Raw genomic sequence first — 19,720 nt, 5'->3', positions numbered from 1 at the left:
AGGGGAATTTCTGAACAAATTCAGCTAGCAATACTGAGAGGATGCATGAGCACATAGTTCAGCGCACTCTGAACTAGGGTCAAGACCTCACGTTCCCAAACGTGGCCTCCCAGGCACTAGTCCAACGTACCCCCATCACAGCTTGAATCAGAGGAGTTTTGTTTTCATCTTCATCATTCACCCAGTTGATCTCAGCACCATGTGCCAGTGCTTCTGCCATGAGAGGCAAATTTCGGGCTTGTGCTGCCTTGTAGATCAACAAGCCAGGATGCAGCTCCCTCAGGTCCTCCAAATCTGATGCTTCCTGTTCAATCTCTGCTTCGCCACTTGACTCCTCTGACACCTCACACTCTATTGAGACAGAAAAGGAAGGAGAGATGACCCAAAAGCTTCTCATTTCCAATTTCTAATGTTCCCTGTTGTTCTTGGCACTGAGCAGTCCTGAGCATCCATCCTGCCTTAGCACTAGCTGCTTCCCCACACTTCCACCAACATTCTGTGACACCCACCTTCCTCTGTCACGCTGTCCACCACAGAGCCAAACACCAGGATATCAGTGCTGCCATCTGTGCTTCCTCCAAGCCCGCTGTCACTGCTCAGACCTGCAGGGCCAACAGAAGAGAAACCAAGACCATTTTAATACACAGGCATTCCAGTACCAGGCACAGCTGAGACCACAGGGGAAGAGGGCTGTGCAGAATGTCACACACACATTGCACCAGGCACCGCTGGCAAGGGAGAGGGGGACTGCTACCCCATGTATCCCCAGTCAGTAAAACTGCCCAAGGAAAAACTGCAAAGCTTTATGGTGTCCATGTCCCCACGCTGCCCTTCACGCAGGGATGCTTCAACATTGCCATGGCACTTGGGACTGTTGAGGACAACCCTTGCTGCAATCCATGAGGGACGCTGTGACGTAGACTGGAGCAGAGCAGCAGCAGAGACAGCTTTGCAGCAGGTTATGCAGCGCCATAAGCACATAAAGGCACCCCTCTGCTTTTACCACTAGTAATCACAGTTTCCACTCTATTCACACACTCCCCAGAGCTTTTCAGTTGTCACTGGGGGACTTGCCAATGCATTGCTCTTGTGACAGATTACTGACCATGACTGGGCCAAATAATATCAATCGTGTGTATCTCAAGCCAAACTCTTAAAGCATCGTCCATTGGCTCATTCACCTTCATAGACACCCCTTCCCTTTGCCTACAGTGCTTTCCAACTTCCCTGCTTAGCTGGTGAATGTTAAAAGGCAGCCGACTACATACAAGAAATGGAGTCCTGAAGAGATGAAGCACATTGTCCAAGGACACACATTGTGTAAGTGGCAGAGCAACTGTGTACCTTTTCCAGCTTGCACCCTAAAACAGCCAAGAAAATTACAAAGGAAGGAAGAAGCATGTGCAGGAATTTTCCCTGCAGGAACAGGGATGGCCCATCACCTTTGTCCTGAGGTATCCCAGCCCCCTTGGGAACTCTGGCTGGACTCAGCTTGTTGCTGCTTTTAACTTCCCAATGACTCTAAGGGCTGGGACTGTCTGTCCTCCCACAACTCATGAGGTTAAGTCCCCATGATCTACCCCAAGACCTATACGCAAAACCACTGTGATTAGAAAGAAAAACAAGCCAGGTTGTAGCTGCCAAAGTGTTCCCAAATCATGAGCTGAGTAGTCCTTGAAAGGTGTAATAGCAGGAAATCCAGCAAGAACTAAAGATGTGAGCCTTGGACACCATAGCAGAATGAGGCACCTTAACCCTAAAGGCTGTCTGTTGAAATCTTCAGAGCAGCTACAGCTAGGTCCTACATAAAGAACAGTCTCTAAATCAGTGGTGCTGAAATCAAGACTCGCAAGTAATCCTTCAGCAATGTTCAACAGCCAAAGGAGACAATAAAGCTACAACAGGAAAGGTTTAAAAGTGGCACATACCATACATTTTATTTATTTATTTGCTGTCAGAAAAATCATTTTGTAGAAAGCAAACATACTGCTTGGCAAGACTATGCTTTCCATTCTGTCAGTACAAGTGAAGAATGAATCCAAAAAGGCTTTAGATTTATGTCAAAGCAAAAAAGAAGGATCTGGCTCTTATCACATGAATATTATTATGTCAAATTCCCAGTTCTGTTCCCACTGAAATAGTGATAAAATTCTTATTTTCTTCTATAGCAGCAAGATAAGGCTGTAGAGCAACTCTGAAGCGCTCCATCTCCCAAGTATTACTTCTGTTGACTAATAATGCTGAATTCCTTGAAACTGGAATAACCCTGAAGGCATTGATTCACACAACCACTACAGCACCTTCTTCGTTGATTTCAAGAGATAACATGTACTTGTAGGAAAGCCTGTGATTTTCTGCTGTGCTGACTCAGGACCTTAAATTTTTCTCATAAGTTCATACAATAACAAGCACTGAGCTACATTATTGTCCTCAGCCGAGTATGTTACTGGACCACACGACTAGCATGTGACAGATGTGGGGCATGAAGTAAACACTTCTTAGTCCCTATTTGCCAGGAGATCCCACATGTACAGGATTGGATCCTTTATCTCATCTGAGGGACAGTTGTTCCTGTAAGACGTAGTAACTTGACTGCTGGAAACCCTAGGAAGCTTTGTGCCTTTTGAAAGCCTGCCAGCCTGTCTTTCCCACTGGTAATAGGAATGTATGGGTTCCAATCATCTGGCTGAAAGAAAACACAGAACTGCCTCTGAAGCTTGGTTTGGAACAGGTCAAATCTGGGCGTCTCTTTTGCTGCTAGCTGCCAGAGCGTCACCTTACCTCCGTCCAGGAGGAACGGCGTACCGCTCCCACCGGGACCAATGCCACTGCCACTCCATGGGCCACCTGTTAGCGGATGCTGCATAGAGATGTGGCTGGCACCTAGAGGAAGGTGGACGGAATATGAGGGGAGTTGATTGTCACAAATACAAAAAGAAAAATTGTCCGCAGTAAGACTTGCTAAAAAAGGAAAAAAATTAAAAGCCAAAACTAAAACCAGAAAAAAAGCCAATGGAATGCATAGTCTGGGAGTAAAAGATGTCTGGGAAAAAAAATCCCATCCACCAGAATGCAAACACCAGGGACTGATTGGATAGGACATTAAAATAATAAGTGCAATAAAAGAGCAATGGGGTGGAGTTTGTGCAACTAACTCCCCATCACTCTTCTGAAATATTTACCCTCTCTCTAGTGAGGCCAATCCCTTGCCTTAGGTCTGGTGCAATGCACATGCCCTACAAGAGCGGGAAGGTAAAGCTTGCCAGAAGCAGAGACACTTTCTCTTTTTACTTACTGCGTGGGCCGGAGCCAGCACCAGTGTCAAAGTAGGAGAAGAGAGAGTCCAGCTCATCAGGGCAGAAGAGGGAATCTCGACGGAACTTCCTCTCCAGCGTAGCTGCTGTTTTACACAGAGAGATTTTGAAACACGTAATCAATAACATGCAAATGAACAAATGAGACACTGGCCTACAGCTGCATCTACACAGACTGAACTTCCATGTCCAGCACACCCCAGATGTGTCCAGTGCCATGCTCCTGCCCACATACACCATCAAAATACAACATGGAGCTGACCATCACGGGGAATTCGCTGCAGAGCAAGTCACCCCAGAACATTCTGAGCAGCCAGAACCCTTCATAAGCATGGCCTCTCTTACAGACCAGGCAGGTAAAACTAGAAGGATTTGAAATTTTTCAAATGCAGGAAGCTGGAATACAAAAGAAAATGCAGAGAGCAAGCTTAGAAGTTGCTGAATCACCCTAGTGTAACAATCTTTAGCCACAAGAACCTCCTTCAACAGATGGAAAATGTTAGGAAATAGCTCTAACGACCTGTGTCAACACGGTTTATGCAACAGCATTTTTGCTGATACCCCTGGCAGGCTGCAGGTCCTAGAGAAAGACAGGGCCACACACGTTATTACACGTGTACACGCCCACAAAGCATCGTGGGCAGGCCAACCCCACTCTGCATGGGGAGTGGGGCAAGGGAGATGCCCACCTGACGAGAACATGGCTGGTGATGGACTGCCTGCTTCATGGCGGTACTTTCTACGAGCAGTGGGTGCTTTCGTCGTGCTGTTGTTCCTCTGGCACTTCTTCACACACCAACGTCGAGGTTTCCGCTCATTCTCTGTTAGGGTCTCCCCATTTGGCAGCTTCTTCAGGAATTTCTTCTCCACATACTTTACTTTGATCCAGGCTTCCTTGTCCTGCCTAAGAGAAGAACAGCATAGAGCTGTGCACAGGGTCACATGATTTGCCTAAAGCAAACACCCACAGGGAAATTAAGCTGCTCGGGTCATTTTATCAACCTGACTTTGAGTCTTAGAAATCACCGAGGCCTGTATTAAGGAAGAAGAGTTTCTCAAACCTAAAAATATCTCCCATTTCAAAGCCAAAATAAGAAGTGCAGTGCATAGCTGAGAGCAGAATGCGATGTTCAGCCCTGGGCAACACCATGTCCTTCAGTTACATGTATTTGTAAGGCCTCAGAGGCAGTGTAAGCCCAGCAAGCCCTGGTTCCCAAGCATGTTTCACCAGGTTGTTGACTGGTAATGCCCCACTCACCTTCCTGAGAGCCAAGCTCAAGTTAGCTCCAGAGGGAGTGGGCTGAGGGAGGTGTACCTGAGGTAGCTTGGGCCCTCAGAGAAAGGCTAATCACACTCTTAATCTGATTTTCCAGGAAGCTTAGGGTATTGGTGTGGATGGATAGCTTTCCACAGGACTGAGACTCACCTGGAGCTCCCTGCTGTTGGTTTCTTAAGTCCCAACTCTTCACACTGTGCCTCATAAATCTGATTCATGGTACTGTTCCCCAGCTCGCACATCAGCTGCAATACAACAGGGAATGAATGAAACCCTCAGGTGAGGAGCTACCTTCCCTCTCGTCTAGCCTGTCACCAAGACAAATGGTGGACATGGAGGGAGTCTGTCTCTTGCCATTAAAAGCCAACACTCACTTTCAGCAACTCTGGTTCCCAGGAGTCCAGTGTGAGAGATCGGACTTTGGAGCAGTGAACACCTAGACTCCTATTTATCCAGAAGGAAGAAAATGAAGATGGTTACACGCCTTATAAGAGGAACAAGATCAATCCAGTTCTTACATATTTATCTACACTGACATAGCCATAACAGAGAGGTATACACAGATGGACCTGCACACACAGGTACCGCAGCAAGCAAGTGCTTTTGAATTGGAACAAACATAGTCAGTTGTAATTCAGACTCCACCGTTTTTTTCCAGGAGCTTGCAACCCATCCCCACCTGACAGCACAGAGCACACATGCATGCAGTACCTGTGGATACCAGAGCACTCAATGCACAGCAGAATGCCCAGGTTGATACTGGCCCAGCGAGGATCTGGCTGACCACAGTCGCAGCACTGGTCATTCCCAGGGATGCTCTGCACTCTCTGCAAGATGGTCTCTCCTTTCACATTGCGTTCTCGGGAGTCGGTAGCAGAATCAATGCTGCTAGTTGACGGGGAAGCAGTTCGGTCCAGTCTCTGCAGGGGAAAAAAGGGTTTTAAGACTCTGCAAAGCACTGTGGAATGAATCAGAGCTTTGCATAGCAGACGCACTGACAGGAAGCGTTACCTGAAGAATAAAGTAGGGCTAGCCAAGAAGGGAATGGGCAAAGCCTTATTAATCTCTACTGTTGCCACAAGACGGCGCTTGCACCCCACCTCTGCTCTGGGAGCGCAGGCAGTGTTGTCAGGACACTGATACAAAGCTTTGCCTTTTCCTCAGTCCAGCTTTGTAAATGTGGCTTTGGTTGGTGAACAGTTGTTGCCCTGGAGTTAGCAATGACATCAGCTCCTTTCCTTGTGGGCAGACGAGTATTTCCAAATGGTCCACCCATGCACACTGGACCTGCCACAGCCCACAAGCCCCCTGTCAGGGCTCTGAAACACAGTTACGGATCTTTCATACCCCCTCACTCACTTCAATATAGTAGCTGTCAGGACTCTCCCTGTATGCAGAAGCAATGCTAGCTTGAACAGCCTGAATCCAGGCCTGACGCAGCTTCTCCGAGTCAGCCTGCAGCATGCAGCTCCTGTGAAGGAAGGAAATGAGTTGGAAAGAGCAAAAGGACAGGGTGCATGTTTTGGTTAAAACTGCACCCTCAGCATAGGACTTTCCAAGGGAAGCAGCACCTTGATTTGACAGGCAAATGGGCAAAAACTAATCCTACAAGCTTGCACCGTCGGAGGTGTTCCCTCTTCAAAAACTCCAGGCAGCTCTGCTAGCTGTTTTGAAAAGCTGATCATTGCCAGTTTCACTGTCTGTATATATACTAGGTATGGGTGGCCTAGATCTGGCTTATGTTAATGTCTGATGAACTTCACAGGGACTCTGGAGTACAGGCAACGGTGTCTCCCAGTCAAAATTTAATAGCCCAGGGCAGCATCTGCTCAAATCTAATTTCCTGCAGTTCCACACACAGTCCAGCTACCATGAGGATGGCCTAGGGAAGCCACCAAACTTACTTGGTAGGCGAGACGACCTCAAAGCAAAACCTTCTCTCTATGTCTTCACACGGCTTGACAGTACAGAGCCGCAGGTCTTCCACCACTACCGTGAGGACATCCTGAAAGGGTGAGAACAGGTGGCTTTGTTGGCTCCCTGAATCTGTGCCATAAACAGGTGTCTCAGAAAACTCCCTCCCCAGCCCTGCTGGTTTCCATATGCTGAGTCCAGAAGGAGCAGAGCCGGCCCACCACCAGATCACTCTAGGGCAATGGGAAGGGGTTATACAGAATCAAAGCTTGGGACAACACACACACGAAGTGGCAGGCTTATGGGGACTTCAACGTCCTTGGCTGAACAGGAATATTTACATCACCACACACACCAGCTGCTACCACTTAGTTCTCAGTACAGTCTAACTTTGGAGGACAATAATGCCTGAATGGGCTTGCCATCCCTCTGATCCAACCCTCCTTCCACCGCACTCCCCTGCCATGGTACAGAAGACCTCAGCAAAGCAGGATACCAGACAAGTTGGCTAACCTGCCAGCATCATCTGGGGTAACCTCACTGACCTTTAGCTTCTTCTGGTACACCAGCTGACTGTTCTGTATGGAGAACCACCTCCTGAGGGAAGACAGACAGACATCAGAACAAGTGAACAGCTGAGCTACAAAGAGGCAGTTTGTTCTGCAGCAAAGCAGGATACCTCTGCATTTTAAAAGAGCGTAATTTATTCCAAAAAGCTGGAAAGTAATGTCAAAAGAAAACCTCACACTTCTCCAGTGCCCTCCCTCAGAGAGCAAGCAAAGGATTGACAGCCTTAGGGAATGACTCCTAGCATTGAGATGCTGTGACTGCAAGTGTTCTAGATATATCAGTGTATAGCAAGAAGGCAGGAAAGAAGGGAAAAAAGGAGTAGGGCAGTCCCATATTACTGCCTAGGATTTCTGGGGCAGAAATCTGCATGTGCACACTGGCCCTGGTGCAGGTAGTAAATCCAGTGCTGCAGGACATGTTGCACTGGCTAGGGCATACCTGTACTTGCACATGTGCACAGTGGGCACACTTGGCGTTTACTGTAAAGTTGGATTACTTGCCCATGCCATGCCAGATGCAGTGTGCCTGCCAATTAAGGCAAGCTATATATTCCTTGATCACAAAGAAACTTCCAGGTCGAAAAAAGAAAAACCCATCTCAGAAAACCCTGCTAACTGGCAGCTCTACAGTGTTGGATAAAACAGTACAAATGAGTTGCACATCTTGCTGTTCATATAGGCTGTCCTACCCACTGGGCTGACTTCTCTGTACCTACTACATCCTATGGGAGGCCAAACAATGCCGAAGCTCCTGTTTCCTATGACTAGAGTAAGGACAGGTGTCTGTGAAAGGAGTCTACCTTCTTAGGGGGCAACAAATCACCAGCTAGCGGCTTTCCATTAAAACACAAGTTACAGGAGGTCTGTGTGACGCTGATAGCAGAAGCAATTCCCTACTGTCTTAGTCTTCAGTACTAAATCTAACCCTCCAAGTCACTTCTTCATCTCAATATACAGCCTAAGATTTAGCAACCTGATCATCATCATGGAGGGCAATGGAAGCCATGACCATCACTAAGCTTCAGGAAGAAGGTACTGGAATACCCCAGCATAAAGAGTCAGAGACTTGCAGCAAGTTGTTATCTAGGGCATCTATTACATACTCTGCAAAAGAAGTAGGTTCCCTGGGAAAATGAGATGCAACAAGGTTCTCTTTCTTTCGTCATTGCTGAAATATTAAACAGAGAAAAAAGGCAACAAACGGACTTGACATGTCTGTGAAGAAACAGGAAAATATAGGTAACTGGAGGCCATCCCATCTATGGGGAAGCCCACTTTGATGTGCTAATATGGTTCTGCATCATTCTGAGCTGCTGTGACAGTAGCAGTCTATGCTCAAGGAGCTCTGCGGTCACAAGAAGCTAAGCACAAAGTTTGCCTCTCAGGTTTCTGCTCTCTGCTCCTTACAGCTGTGGTTTCCTGCTCCCCACCCCAAAGTACACATTTCTGCCTGACGCTGGCTCTCAGCCCAATATCCTGACCTGTGGATTTTGCTGTTCACTCTGTCTGCCCTCTCCCACTCACACGAGGGGGAGGCACTAACAGTGAATAGCTGAGTGACAGGGAGAAGGTGATGAGTAGGCTACAGGAGCTGTGAATAGCTAAGATGCGGGCAGATATGGCTGAGTGGGTGGAACTGAGAAGACAGAGATGGCTGTGGGGAGGATACAGACTGTGTATGACTGGGATGTAGGATACAGAAAGGATAGATGGGATTTAGAGGGCAGGGAAAACTTGGAAGCCCTTGACACTAGCATTACTTCAGACATCAGGAAAATCAGGAAGTCACAGAGGTGATGTTCCCTCCAGGATAAGTGCCCTTTGGAGCGACCCTTGAATTCACAGCCAAAGGAGTTGCCAGGTAAATGGAGTTGCCTGGAACAGTTCATCTCCACCACAAGAGTCAAAGCACAGATCTTGACGTTTGCCTGACACATTTTGGAATGACCTTCTGCTCCGCAAAGACACGTGGTGCCAGTGAAAGCATCCATGTGACAGACTGGACCAAGGTTATACTTTGCTCAGGAAACACCAAGCAGCAAATGCTAAGAGGCTGATAAAAATTCAGCTAAGACACCTTCCCAGTGCGACAGTTCGTGAGCACTGAAATCAAAGTGTCACGCACTGAACTGTAGCTGCTGTTGTGGTTTCTGGTTCCTCCAAGCGCAAACTTAGTACTTAACTGTCAGAAGACTGGAGAGCCGGAGGGGTAACAAAATTATACTAAATTTGCCTGGAAACACCTTAGTATAAGAGGAAGCTTCAAAGAGAGGAATCACTTATCTAACCAATTCAGAGACCTCTAATAATTTCAAGTCTTTATTCCATGCAAATACAGGCAGTTTCTGTGTGTACTAAAATCTGTTCACTGAACCGTTTAGTGTTTATTTATTCCAAAGTCTAACAGCAGCTGATTTCAGCCTTACCTTGATGTATACTTTGAATGTATCCCATAGCCAAGTAAGAGATACCTTAATATTGTATCATTTCCCTGTTGTGTGAAGGGAAGAAATGCAGGTCAAAAAGGCATTGATTTCCTGCATTCGAAACTCATTGGAAGGGTTTGAATCCTTTTGCACAACTGTGTATGAAACCCACTGACTATCTCAAGGGAAACTAAACACACAAATATCGAGCAAGTCTAGAACATGAAACCTTTGCTTCCACTTTCCCCAAGGTCTCTGGCAGCTGCGGAGACTCCTGACTAGTGCAGGAGGCATATGAGCCTGGCATTCCACGTGACTTATCAGATTAAATATTTATAAATTATTAAGAGCAGGGTCAGTGCACAGAAAGCCATTTCTCATCTCCCGGCAGCACAGCTGATTATTTCCACTCTCACATATCTCCCGGTCCCAGAACAGACAGGTTTGATACTCATGGCATGTCCTGCTGTGTTAGGGTATTTCTCTTAATTGTTACAAATTTATAGCTTTCCTAGGGCAAGACTCGAGCTGCACTGTGCCCTATCTTCCCTGCATGATGGAACATGGTCATTCTTCCATTGTGGGAGGCACTCTTTTGGTTTTTTTCCCTGCCATTTACTAAGATGCAGCAAAACATGAGCTGGCTCATTCTCTGATGCAGCCTAAGAGGAATATACAGCTTCACAGAAAGAACTTCACACTTGGTTTTGAACAGGGAAATAATAATCACTTATGTAAACTACGCTGTATCTAGCTCTTTTACTAATTAATGTACCTGTCTCAAACACCCGCAAAGCAAGTGGCTTTGCAAGCTCAGCACGAGATAACGTGCTGGTAGAAGACGTATGTGGTCTTAAAACACCGTTGCAATCAAGCAGATGCTCACTCTTCTTTTGCTCTGAGCTGACTCAACACCACAAAGCCAGGCTAGTGTGTGATAAAATGGCAATAATCTCTCTTGAGATACTCTTTCTCTTAGGGAGGACTCACTCAGACACAGTGTTACACTAACATGGCTTCAGGTTTTGATCCAACTTGTAGCTGACAGGTTCTGAGGAGAAACACACATCACTTTGGTTGAAAGGGACCTCTTCAGATCTTCTAACCCAGCCCTCCTGCTCAAGCAGGGCCAGCTAGAGCAGAGTTCCCAGGACTGTGCCCAGGTGTTTTTTTAACAGCCTGCATGCAAAATGCTCCTAAAAGAAAAGTCTCTGTATGCAGAAACTATCAAGCCAACATAATTTTAACTATTGTAACTATTTAGCTTTTAACTACTTAGTTCAGAATCCTTCCAGCAGTGGTAACAGTTGCTAAGATCACACTGAAAGTGAAGTGTGTTCCTGTGCAGGCAGTATTAGCAGTGTTCAGAGTCTTAGCCCAAATATCCCATGGGATATGAGTTATTACTCACCGATTCCACGTTTTGAAAGCATTGCTAGCTCTCTTGAAGAGGTAGCCTTCCATCACTACTCCATTTGGGGCATCAACATTAAACTCCACCTTTGAATCATCGTAGGAGAAGTCCTGCAAATAAAGAGACTGAGACTTCAGCATGACTGCACTCTCCAGGACCAAGACAGAGATAAGCTTAATCAAAGCATCAGGAAGACAAAACCATCTATGCCAAGATCCAAAGGTTCCGGCCGAGGTGTCTGTCACAGCATTTCCCTATGCCTTAGTGGGCTGCTGCCATGAACAGCAGCCATGAATTATCCTCATTGCAGTAAGCTTCTGTCCCTATTGTTTAGAGGAAAGTACTACACATGCTGTACTTTCCCCCTCTAGTAGTTTATCGCAAGGGTTAACAATTCCCAACATTTGGGGCCATCTGCAATGGGAAATAAAGCAATAGAAGTGCTTTTTACTGGCCAGGAGTTAGCAATGCTGTCACCACTTCTCTGTTCTGCAAGGGGCCAGGAACAGAACAAGCCTCAGCCTTTTCTCGCAAGGGAAACAGGCATGACAATTTCTAGAAGGGAAGAATGATCAATTCCATTTTCATTAGCTATCATCATATGCCATCTCCAATCTGTGCTCACTCAATTCTCTGTGCTGTGCTACCAGTCAGAGCTGATTTATCAGGTTTGGCACTGATCCATCAGATAGATCTTATGGATTCTGACAGCTGGCGAGCAAGACACAGAGCAGAGAGAATAGCAGCTGTTCTCACAGAACATGGGATCCTTCTCCCTCAGCAGTGGTCTGTTTCTTTCCCAAGAGAAATGAGGTCACAAAACCTAAATGGCTTTCCCCTCTAACCTGAGGAACTAAGGCACATTGTCTCTTTGCACGCTGATTCCACTCTAATGATGCATTCTACCCACACCTCCCTCTCTCTTGAGCACAAATACTTCTCCCTTTACTGCTTGGTTCAAAGACACAACAGCGTAGTGAAAACAGCCCCATTAACTTAAGTGCCTTTTCCTAGCTCAGCATATGAAGAACCTTGTGATGCTGTGTTGCTAGGCAACATGTACTTCACTCTCATTAAGATGAGTTATTTTCATGTTCAAAGATGCAAGCTTGCCTGGGAGGTGTCATAATAATACTGATACAGAAGGAGGAGATATAATGGGACAGGACTGAATCATTCCTTGGAAAGACAGCATGATGCCCAATTAGACACTAGAAACTGCTGTAAGGCACCCAATTAAGAGAGGCCTGCTCAGCCCCAAATTTTCTTGTCATAAGAGGGTGAATCCCACGGGGGTCCTCTTCTGCAGATGTCTTTCATGTACATATTGCAAACAAAGGCTAGAGGGAATTTTCCTCTAACTCATAGATATCTGAATGTGTGATTTTTGGAGAGCTGCTCCAAGTGACAATTCTATAAATTGGATGAGGATCTGCATTGGTTTATAATAAATAATGCAAACATCCAAAAATCAGGACCCTGCTGAAAAGTGCACAGGAAGCACAGGGCAAAACTCTTCCACGCACATCTTTAAAATGATTACTTAGCTGTGCCTCACTTTGTGGAAGAGGTAAAAGTAAAGGAGGAGGTCTAAATATAACCACCTGACTTCTTCAGCTGTCCTTATATAATCAAGCAGTGTGATGGTAAGAAGGATATATTGCTGATGAGTGCAGGAGGAACAGATGGGTCATATGCGTCACTAGAGTAAATCCACTAAAAAATCAGTGGAGTCAAGCCAGGTGTGAGTTTAACCTCATTGAGTTTGTATGGTATTACACCTCCCTACAAATTGAATGGCTAGAGCAGAACAGCTGAAGGCACACGGGGTTGTTCCTTTCCTTTGAAAGAACTCTAACCTGCACCAAGCCCAATTTTGGAAAGAGAAAATGATGCACAAAACCACCAAATGCATATACAGATAAGACAACAGAAAGCCATCTGATGTCCAAACACCAAAACACATTGCTGGGAAGAATGGCTTTTGCTTGCATGACTTTGAAGATATTTCTCTTCCTTGTTCTCCCATTGGGTAGGAAACCTCCCCAGGCCAAATTCTGCTCATATTTCTGCTGGTCTAATTCCTGAGCAACAATGCTGCTATCACCAGAACTACTGCAGGGCAGTTGAGGGCAGGATGAGTTGACCAGAGCTGTAAACTCTGTACAAAGGGAGAGATTAGAGGGTTAAGGACCAGTCTGCCTCTTATCCCCAGGGCATGCGGCTGTCTGATCCTCAGAGGCACTTCGTTCCATTCCATTGCAATCTGCTTGGAAGCTCCTGAAGTCTTTGCTACAACGTTATTGAGAACACTGACAGATGAATGAAGTAAGGGAAAGGGGAGGGTGAAGAAAAAACCAGGCATTATCCCCTTGCTCAGTATCATTTTTCCTTTCACTGCCAGGCAAAGGCCAAAAGGGAAGTGTACAGAAATGCCTTGTGCAGCTGAAAGGCAAAATCATGGCAATTGTGAAACTTCCAGCACACCAGAGCAAGCTTAAACAAGGATTCCTAGACACATGATCTTGCTGTATCCCATACAGGGAACTTTCTTACCACTGCCATTGAAAAGTGAGAACAAATATCTGCAAACAGTTACAAGAACATCTGTAGAAACCTGATTCCAGGTCAAAGCTAGCTTAGAAACCATCTGAGGAGATCAGCGTGCCAATGGTGTTGAAACATGGTAGTGTGCAGCCACAGCTGGATACACACAGATGTGTGACAATGAATCCCCTTAACGGGCAGACCTGCCCTTAATGTGCCCTTGTGTCCATTCTGTTCACTGACACAACAAGATTTTGATCCTGATAGTTATGGGAAATAAGACAAAGGGTCCTGGCTGATGGACAGAACTCCTGCCAAGCACATCAACTATGCCATCAGTAACGCTCTCTGCCTCTTACAAGAGATGCAGCGCATCTGTGGACTGACTCCACACAGAACTAGGGAATAAAAGCTTTCCAACCTTGTAAACCCAGCTGTGATACCTGGGAGGTGCTTGTGGGGAAGGAACGTGTCACCCATTCTGCAACATTCAAAGTAACTTTCTTGATTCAAACCTCACCCTTGACAAAGCAGGGTAAGAGAGTGCACACATGCTTTTTCTTGTCCTCTCTTTATTCATTTCCTGCATGATTTTAATAAAATACCTTTTACTGAATTCTTCCCATCGTTGCAACGTACACAGAGTAGGCAAGTCTGCTCTAAATGAGTTTGGACTGATTTATTAAGCCTGCATTTAGCACCTCATCGTCTCTGTAATATAAAAGAATACATGACATGGAAAAGGCTTCCTAGGATTAGGATCTGAATGGCTATGGCCACAACTGCACAAGCAATCACGATTAGCAACAGCAGTGACGTGCTCGATCACACATCGGTAAAATAAATCGGACATCTTCCAAAATAAGAAACCAGATCTCTGCCATCATCTGCTTCCCTTCCCTTCACCGACTTCCAGTCAATCACACCGATCTTGTCTCGCTCACCTCTCCTCAGCACTATCACTCTGAGTTTACACACGAGGCTGGCCTGGGAACTCATGTTCTTTTGGAAATGACAATACAATGGTTTCTATGGGAGCACACTGAATGCTGTTGAAGCAATAATGAAGTAACACATTCCAAGAGACACATCCATAGGGATGTGAAAAAGGACATTAATGCAGACACTTTCAAACTAGCAAATGGAAAGCAAAAACCCAGGACAGGCACAGACTGACCTGTGAAAGAAGAAAAAAACCCCACCAAAACAACCCTATTTAAAGGTTGTCTCATGGCCTACCCAGTTAAGAACTGCCTTGTCCATCTCCACACAGCGTGCACAGACACTGCTTGCATTGCAGAGGCCTGACAAGCTCTTCCAATCAGTCCTGTGAAGCCAGCATTTCATGCAGAGAAAACGGCTGATGAAGGAAATAAACCTCTAGCTTCAGGGAACAGACCATATGAATGGTGAAGATGCCCCTCATCAGGCTGGAATCATTGGAGAGGGGGAGTCTTCTAAGTAAGAAGCCTTGCCTAAGAGCATACCCAATGAAGTAGGAAGGTCTCATTTATAGGTTCATTCCTATCCCAAAGGGCACAACACCTGGCTGAGATCAGATAGAACCTTTCTTTAAGATACTAAGACTTCCTTGAAATTCTTTAAAACCATCACTATGGCAACGTCCCTCCCCCCGAAAAACCATAGCATTACTCCCTCAGTGTATCAAGTCAACATGGAAATGACAGTACTGTCCTATTCTGTACCCTGTTTTGATTTCTACTGATAGAAAACACTATCAAAACTAGACAATCATGACTAGTGAATCATTTCAGTCCAGGTGTTTTTAGATATTCAGAGAAACCTATCTTACTAGCAAACCTCTGTGTTATTTTATTTTCAATCAATACCAGTTAGGGTAAGTGACAACACATGTGATACATGCTTTCCTTCGTAGAAGACAAAGGCTTTTATCCAAAAGAGCCCTCTTAAGTAATCAATGATGCTCAGTACTTAACAATTATATTATGTACACACTAACATTATGTATACATCCATACATTGACAAAAACTTTTCCTGGAGGCAAGTTAAAAATTGTGACTTATTTGTCTATTTGATCCCAAAGAGAAGAGAATTCATAGGAATATTCACATTCCCTAAAGATGCACACACGCCCCTTCCACACACACACTGGTGCAGGCACATTCTGTTCTCTTCTGGTGCCTCAGTATATTTCAAGCTTTTCTCTATCTGGATATTTTTACCTCTGTGTATATACTGTATACAATCTAAGATCCTCAGAGGCAGATGGAATTTGGAGGAGGGCTCTCCCACCTACATTCCCATTTCGCACAGACAGCTTTCATTCATTCTGGCCAAATCCCATTTACAGACCTTTTGTTTCTTGAATCTCCTAATGCCAAATGATCTCCCTGCTCTGCAGCTTGCCAGCAGATGATGCACAGAGCTCTGTGCCCTACCCCAAAGCTTTTCCATCCCAGAAACAGAACCTAACACATTTGCCCTCCTGCAATAATAAAGCTGTACTTGCTTGCAGGTCACATCAGCAAGCAAGGTCCTACAAGTACAATCCGTGCTTCCCCAGGGAAGAGTGCCCTCTAAACTTTCTCCCCAAGTCAAACCAACCCTGCAGGAGTCTCCTTACCAGGAGGTATTCAAGCCTGCCGAAAATCTTCATGATGCCAGCTGCAAGGGAGGTTTAGCTGCTCCTGCCTAGAGAGCAGGGAGCAGCTCTGTGTGTCCTCTCTCTCTGTTCGCTCTCTAGAGTAGCATCTCTGCTCAGCACTGTGGGCTGGCAGGGAAGGAGGGATTTCTTTTTCAGCCCCTTCTCCTTTACCCCTCCTACTCCTTTTTGGGAAGCTATAAGCTCTGCCGTTGGCTCCTGTCAAAGCAAGGGGCACTAGGCAAAGGAAATCTGCTGGCCTCTGGGGACCACTTGCTTACCCCCTCCTCATGCCTCCTATTCAGAGTCAATCAGCTTAGAGCAAGGGCTAATTATCATACAGCTGCCATGGAGGCGCAGGGGGAGCAGGAGAAGCCAGGCAACACAGAGCAAAGTTGACAGGAAGATGCTCACCGAATGCCACCCTGACCTTAACAGAGCCAGGCTTGTCTTTAGCAGGGTCTGCTTCCCCCAGCTTCCTGGAGCACAGCCACCCTTTGGCCAGTGATTCCTCTCTGCTCCACTGCAGCCGCAGAACTCAGGGTGTTGAGTGCCATATGGCCCCTCGTTTGTTAGCTACCAGCTGGATTAAATGAGGCAGAGCACTCTGCCTTGGCACTCCATCCTTCCTTCCCCTCCAAACAGGCAACAGAAGCACAATTGCTTCCCCCACTACTCTGGACCAGGGAATAGGTGTGAGGCTGCAAAGGAGCTTTCATACAGCCCTTTATGCCTCCACCTTCAGAGACTGCACGCGTGGTTTTGGTGCAGTGGAAGGATTCAGCAATGTCAGGATCTGCAAGCAGGGGGTTGGTTTAAGCGTTAACATTTCTCTCCTCATTTCCCACTGGAAAAAATTCCTGAGCCTGTGTGTTCCAGTGCTAAATTCTCCAAAATTTTTCTCCTAAGTGGTCCAACCTACACCAGGCCCTGTGTCTTTGCGCATCCATCCGAAGCAACGGAGCCCACCAAAACACCTACAAACGCATTATATGTGTGGTTTAAGACATTTTAGTTCAACACACCAGAAAAATGTGGGAAGCTACAAGACCATCTCCTCATCCTTGGCAGAAATGTATTCCATACTGCAGTCCTTACACACATGCCTCCCACACACAGCCAGAAGAAAGGCACCCCCAGCCTTCATGCTGAAGCTCTCCTCTCTTTGCATAACAGCAGGATAACTCAAATATTTATTGTAGCCCATAATAATTGAGACTCTTCCTTTCCTCTTGCTGATTTTATTGGAACTCCTTTTGTATAAGTGAGCATTGTTTTCATACAAAGTGTGAAGCTGTAAATGAAACTCTAAGGTTATGGAGCTGGGAAGGCAGAGAAGGCAGCAGTTAAAATGACAGCTGCCCAAGGAATCTGCCCCAAAGGTGGCAGATGTTCTGTGAGGGAAGATGGGGAAAGGGTGACATAGGAAAAAGGCACCTGAATTCCAGTATCAAAGAAAACAGTGCTGAGTTTCTCAAATTTCTACCAAATTTATTTTAATGAAAACAATAATGAAACAAAATGCAGACCACTTCTTTATGAACTTGGCTCTCAGAAGGCTGCCCTCCCTGCCTCACAAAGCTGCCCAAAGACAATTCAATTCCCTGTCTTCAGCTTCTGCACAGCCCCCCACAAGAACACTTCCAAATGTATTACTTAAACTGGATTCCCTCCCTTTCTGTCATGCCTTAGCAGGATGTTTGGGAAGACACTGTTGAGGAAAAAAAGGATATTTCTGCCACTCCTCTCTAATTAAGTGCAACTAAAATTCCAAAATTTTCAAGAGACCAGAGGGTATTCTGGGCTCAGCATGAATATATACATTCAACTACGTGGCAACAAGATGCTCGCCAGATGCAGAGTGCCAGGTTCCATTGCAAAGGGAGGAGCAACACTGAGTCAGAGTAGCTGAAAAGCAGTCTCACAGCGTTTCCAGGCAGGAAGCTTTAAATCTTAAATTGCAGTAGGGATGTTCAGCTCTCTTACAAGCTTATGCATACAGAGAGCCACAGCTCTAGGCATACGTATCCTGATGAAGACTAATTGCTCGTTCTCCCTCTTGGAACCTGACCTCTGCTTCATTCCCTGCTAGTCCAGTCGGCAAAGCCACATAAAGAGATTTAACTGAAATGCACTGCCCTTGAGAGATTTTCCATGTTCCCTCGAATGAAGTCATCACTCCAGCAGTCCCAGGGGAAATGAGAGTTCACAAATGGATTTACCCCTCCCTTAGCAGACTTAACCAAAGGGAGCATATACAAGCAGATTCATAGGGAATGCCTGTCATTAGCTTTCAAATCTGGTTATGTTTCCATTTCATGGGTTATGACATTTTTGACATAGAGCATTAGAAAGAAAACAATAGCCACTTAGATTCCTCCTGCTGGGAATTATTGTTTCATACAAGTGCCTGACAGATATGGACTCCTTAGTGATTCCTACTCAGGGCTTGGTTCATCAACAGCTATTCCTCTGGCCTTTCTGAAATCCCCTCTTACTGTGCCCACAGAGCGTGAGAGTGTGAGTGCTTATGTTCAAAGTCCACCAGTGCCCTGTTATGAGCCTGTGCAGCCAATTCACTTCCCACCAGATCCGTGGTCCTCAAAGGTACTGCTGCCACTGCAATACTGAACGCAGACAGGACTGAACGCCATACAGACCGAAATCTTATTTTAGCACAGGACTGAAAACAACTTTGATGAGGATGAAACCAAATTCACTTGAAATTGAGCTTTAAAATTACATCTCCAGTGTTCAGGTTACAGCACTAATGCTATGGCAAGGTTTCTTGGGTTTGCTTTCAAAGGCAGGGCTTAGTAAATGTCCAGAGCAGCAAAGTGCTAATTCTGAGAAATGAGTATGACAGAAGAAGGAAATACATGTGGGTACTCACCTGCAGGAGGGTCTGCAGGGGCAGGTCAGCAATCCATGAAGGAGAGAAGGAAAAGAAAAAACAAAATTGTCAGTTGATGTTTCTGCAAACCTCAGATCTGGAATCATTCCCAGATGAATGGTCTGTAAAATCAGAGCCCACATTGACCAAAGATGCCTCCCTACTGAAGGGTCAGACTTGTTTGATAATAATTGCTAGATAATAAAACCAGTTCATGGTGGTTACACCCAATTACAGCAGGTGACAGCACACACACCATGGGTTACCATAGCTCAGCTGAAAACAACAGCTTGCTGAGCCATGGCAGCTTTATTGCTTGGGTCCCCATGGACCTTTCCAAAGTTATGCTGCTCTAGCCATATCATGTCGCAGAAGCTAAGCAAGGATCATCTGAACTGCAGTTTGGAGTAGACCTGCATGGAAGAAGTTCACTGCTGCACACTCCTCTCAGCAGCAGTACACAGTCCTGCTCTCTCTCCCCCACGACCCATTAACATCACTTCAGTGCAGCACGAGTTACTTATGATTGATGAAAAGGCCCTGCAGCAAGTCCTGTCTATGGGTACCAAAGGAGTGCATCCACTCATTCATCTGCTGGATGATTTAACAGGGACTCTGGCCATCTGGTTGGGCTGGGCACTCAGGCATGCTGCCATACTGCTGTCTCACCATGGGGCAAGGCAGTCAGAGGCAGGGAAAGTGTCAGAAAGGACATGCTCATACTGCAGTACCTGGAGATCATA

The 19,720-nt window shown here is 45.9% G+C and overlaps 1 protein-coding gene across 1 annotated transcript in view; it reads right to left on the bottom strand.

The window, feature by feature from the left end:
- ACAP3 (ArfGAP with coiled-coil, ankyrin repeat and PH domains 3) overlaps positions 1-19,720 on the bottom strand; it is a gene marked incomplete at its 5' end in the record, with an annotated part of 54,011 nt that overhangs the window by 10,839 nt on the left and 23,452 nt on the right. Inside the window, 11 exons of the mRNA XM_010158321.1 lie at positions 131-351; positions 510-602; positions 3,296-3,400; positions 4,004-4,218; positions 4,741-4,835; positions 4,965-5,034; positions 5,302-5,510; positions 5,950-6,061; positions 6,495-6,595; positions 7,050-7,101; positions 10,911-11,038. Of these exons, the coding sequence (XP_010156623.1) occupies positions 131-351; positions 510-602; positions 3,296-3,400; positions 4,004-4,218; positions 4,741-4,835; positions 4,965-5,034; positions 5,302-5,510; positions 5,950-6,061; positions 6,495-6,595; positions 7,050-7,101; positions 10,911-11,038 (1,401 nt within the window). The remainder of the gene's footprint in view (positions 1-130; positions 352-509; positions 603-3,295; positions 3,401-4,003; positions 4,219-4,740; positions 4,836-4,964; positions 5,035-5,301; positions 5,511-5,949; positions 6,062-6,494; positions 6,596-7,049; positions 7,102-10,910; positions 11,039-19,720) is intronic.

This window comes from Eurypyga helias, unplaced genomic scaffold, assembly GCF_000690775.1.
Source record: "Eurypyga helias isolate BGI_N326 unplaced genomic scaffold, ASM69077v1 scaffold10009, whole genome shotgun sequence".
Lineage (NCBI taxonomy): Eukaryota > Metazoa > Chordata > Aves > Eurypygiformes > Eurypygidae > Eurypyga > Eurypyga helias.
The sequence above is the reverse complement of the archived record's forward strand: the minus strand, read 5'-3'. Positions and strand labels throughout refer to the sequence as shown.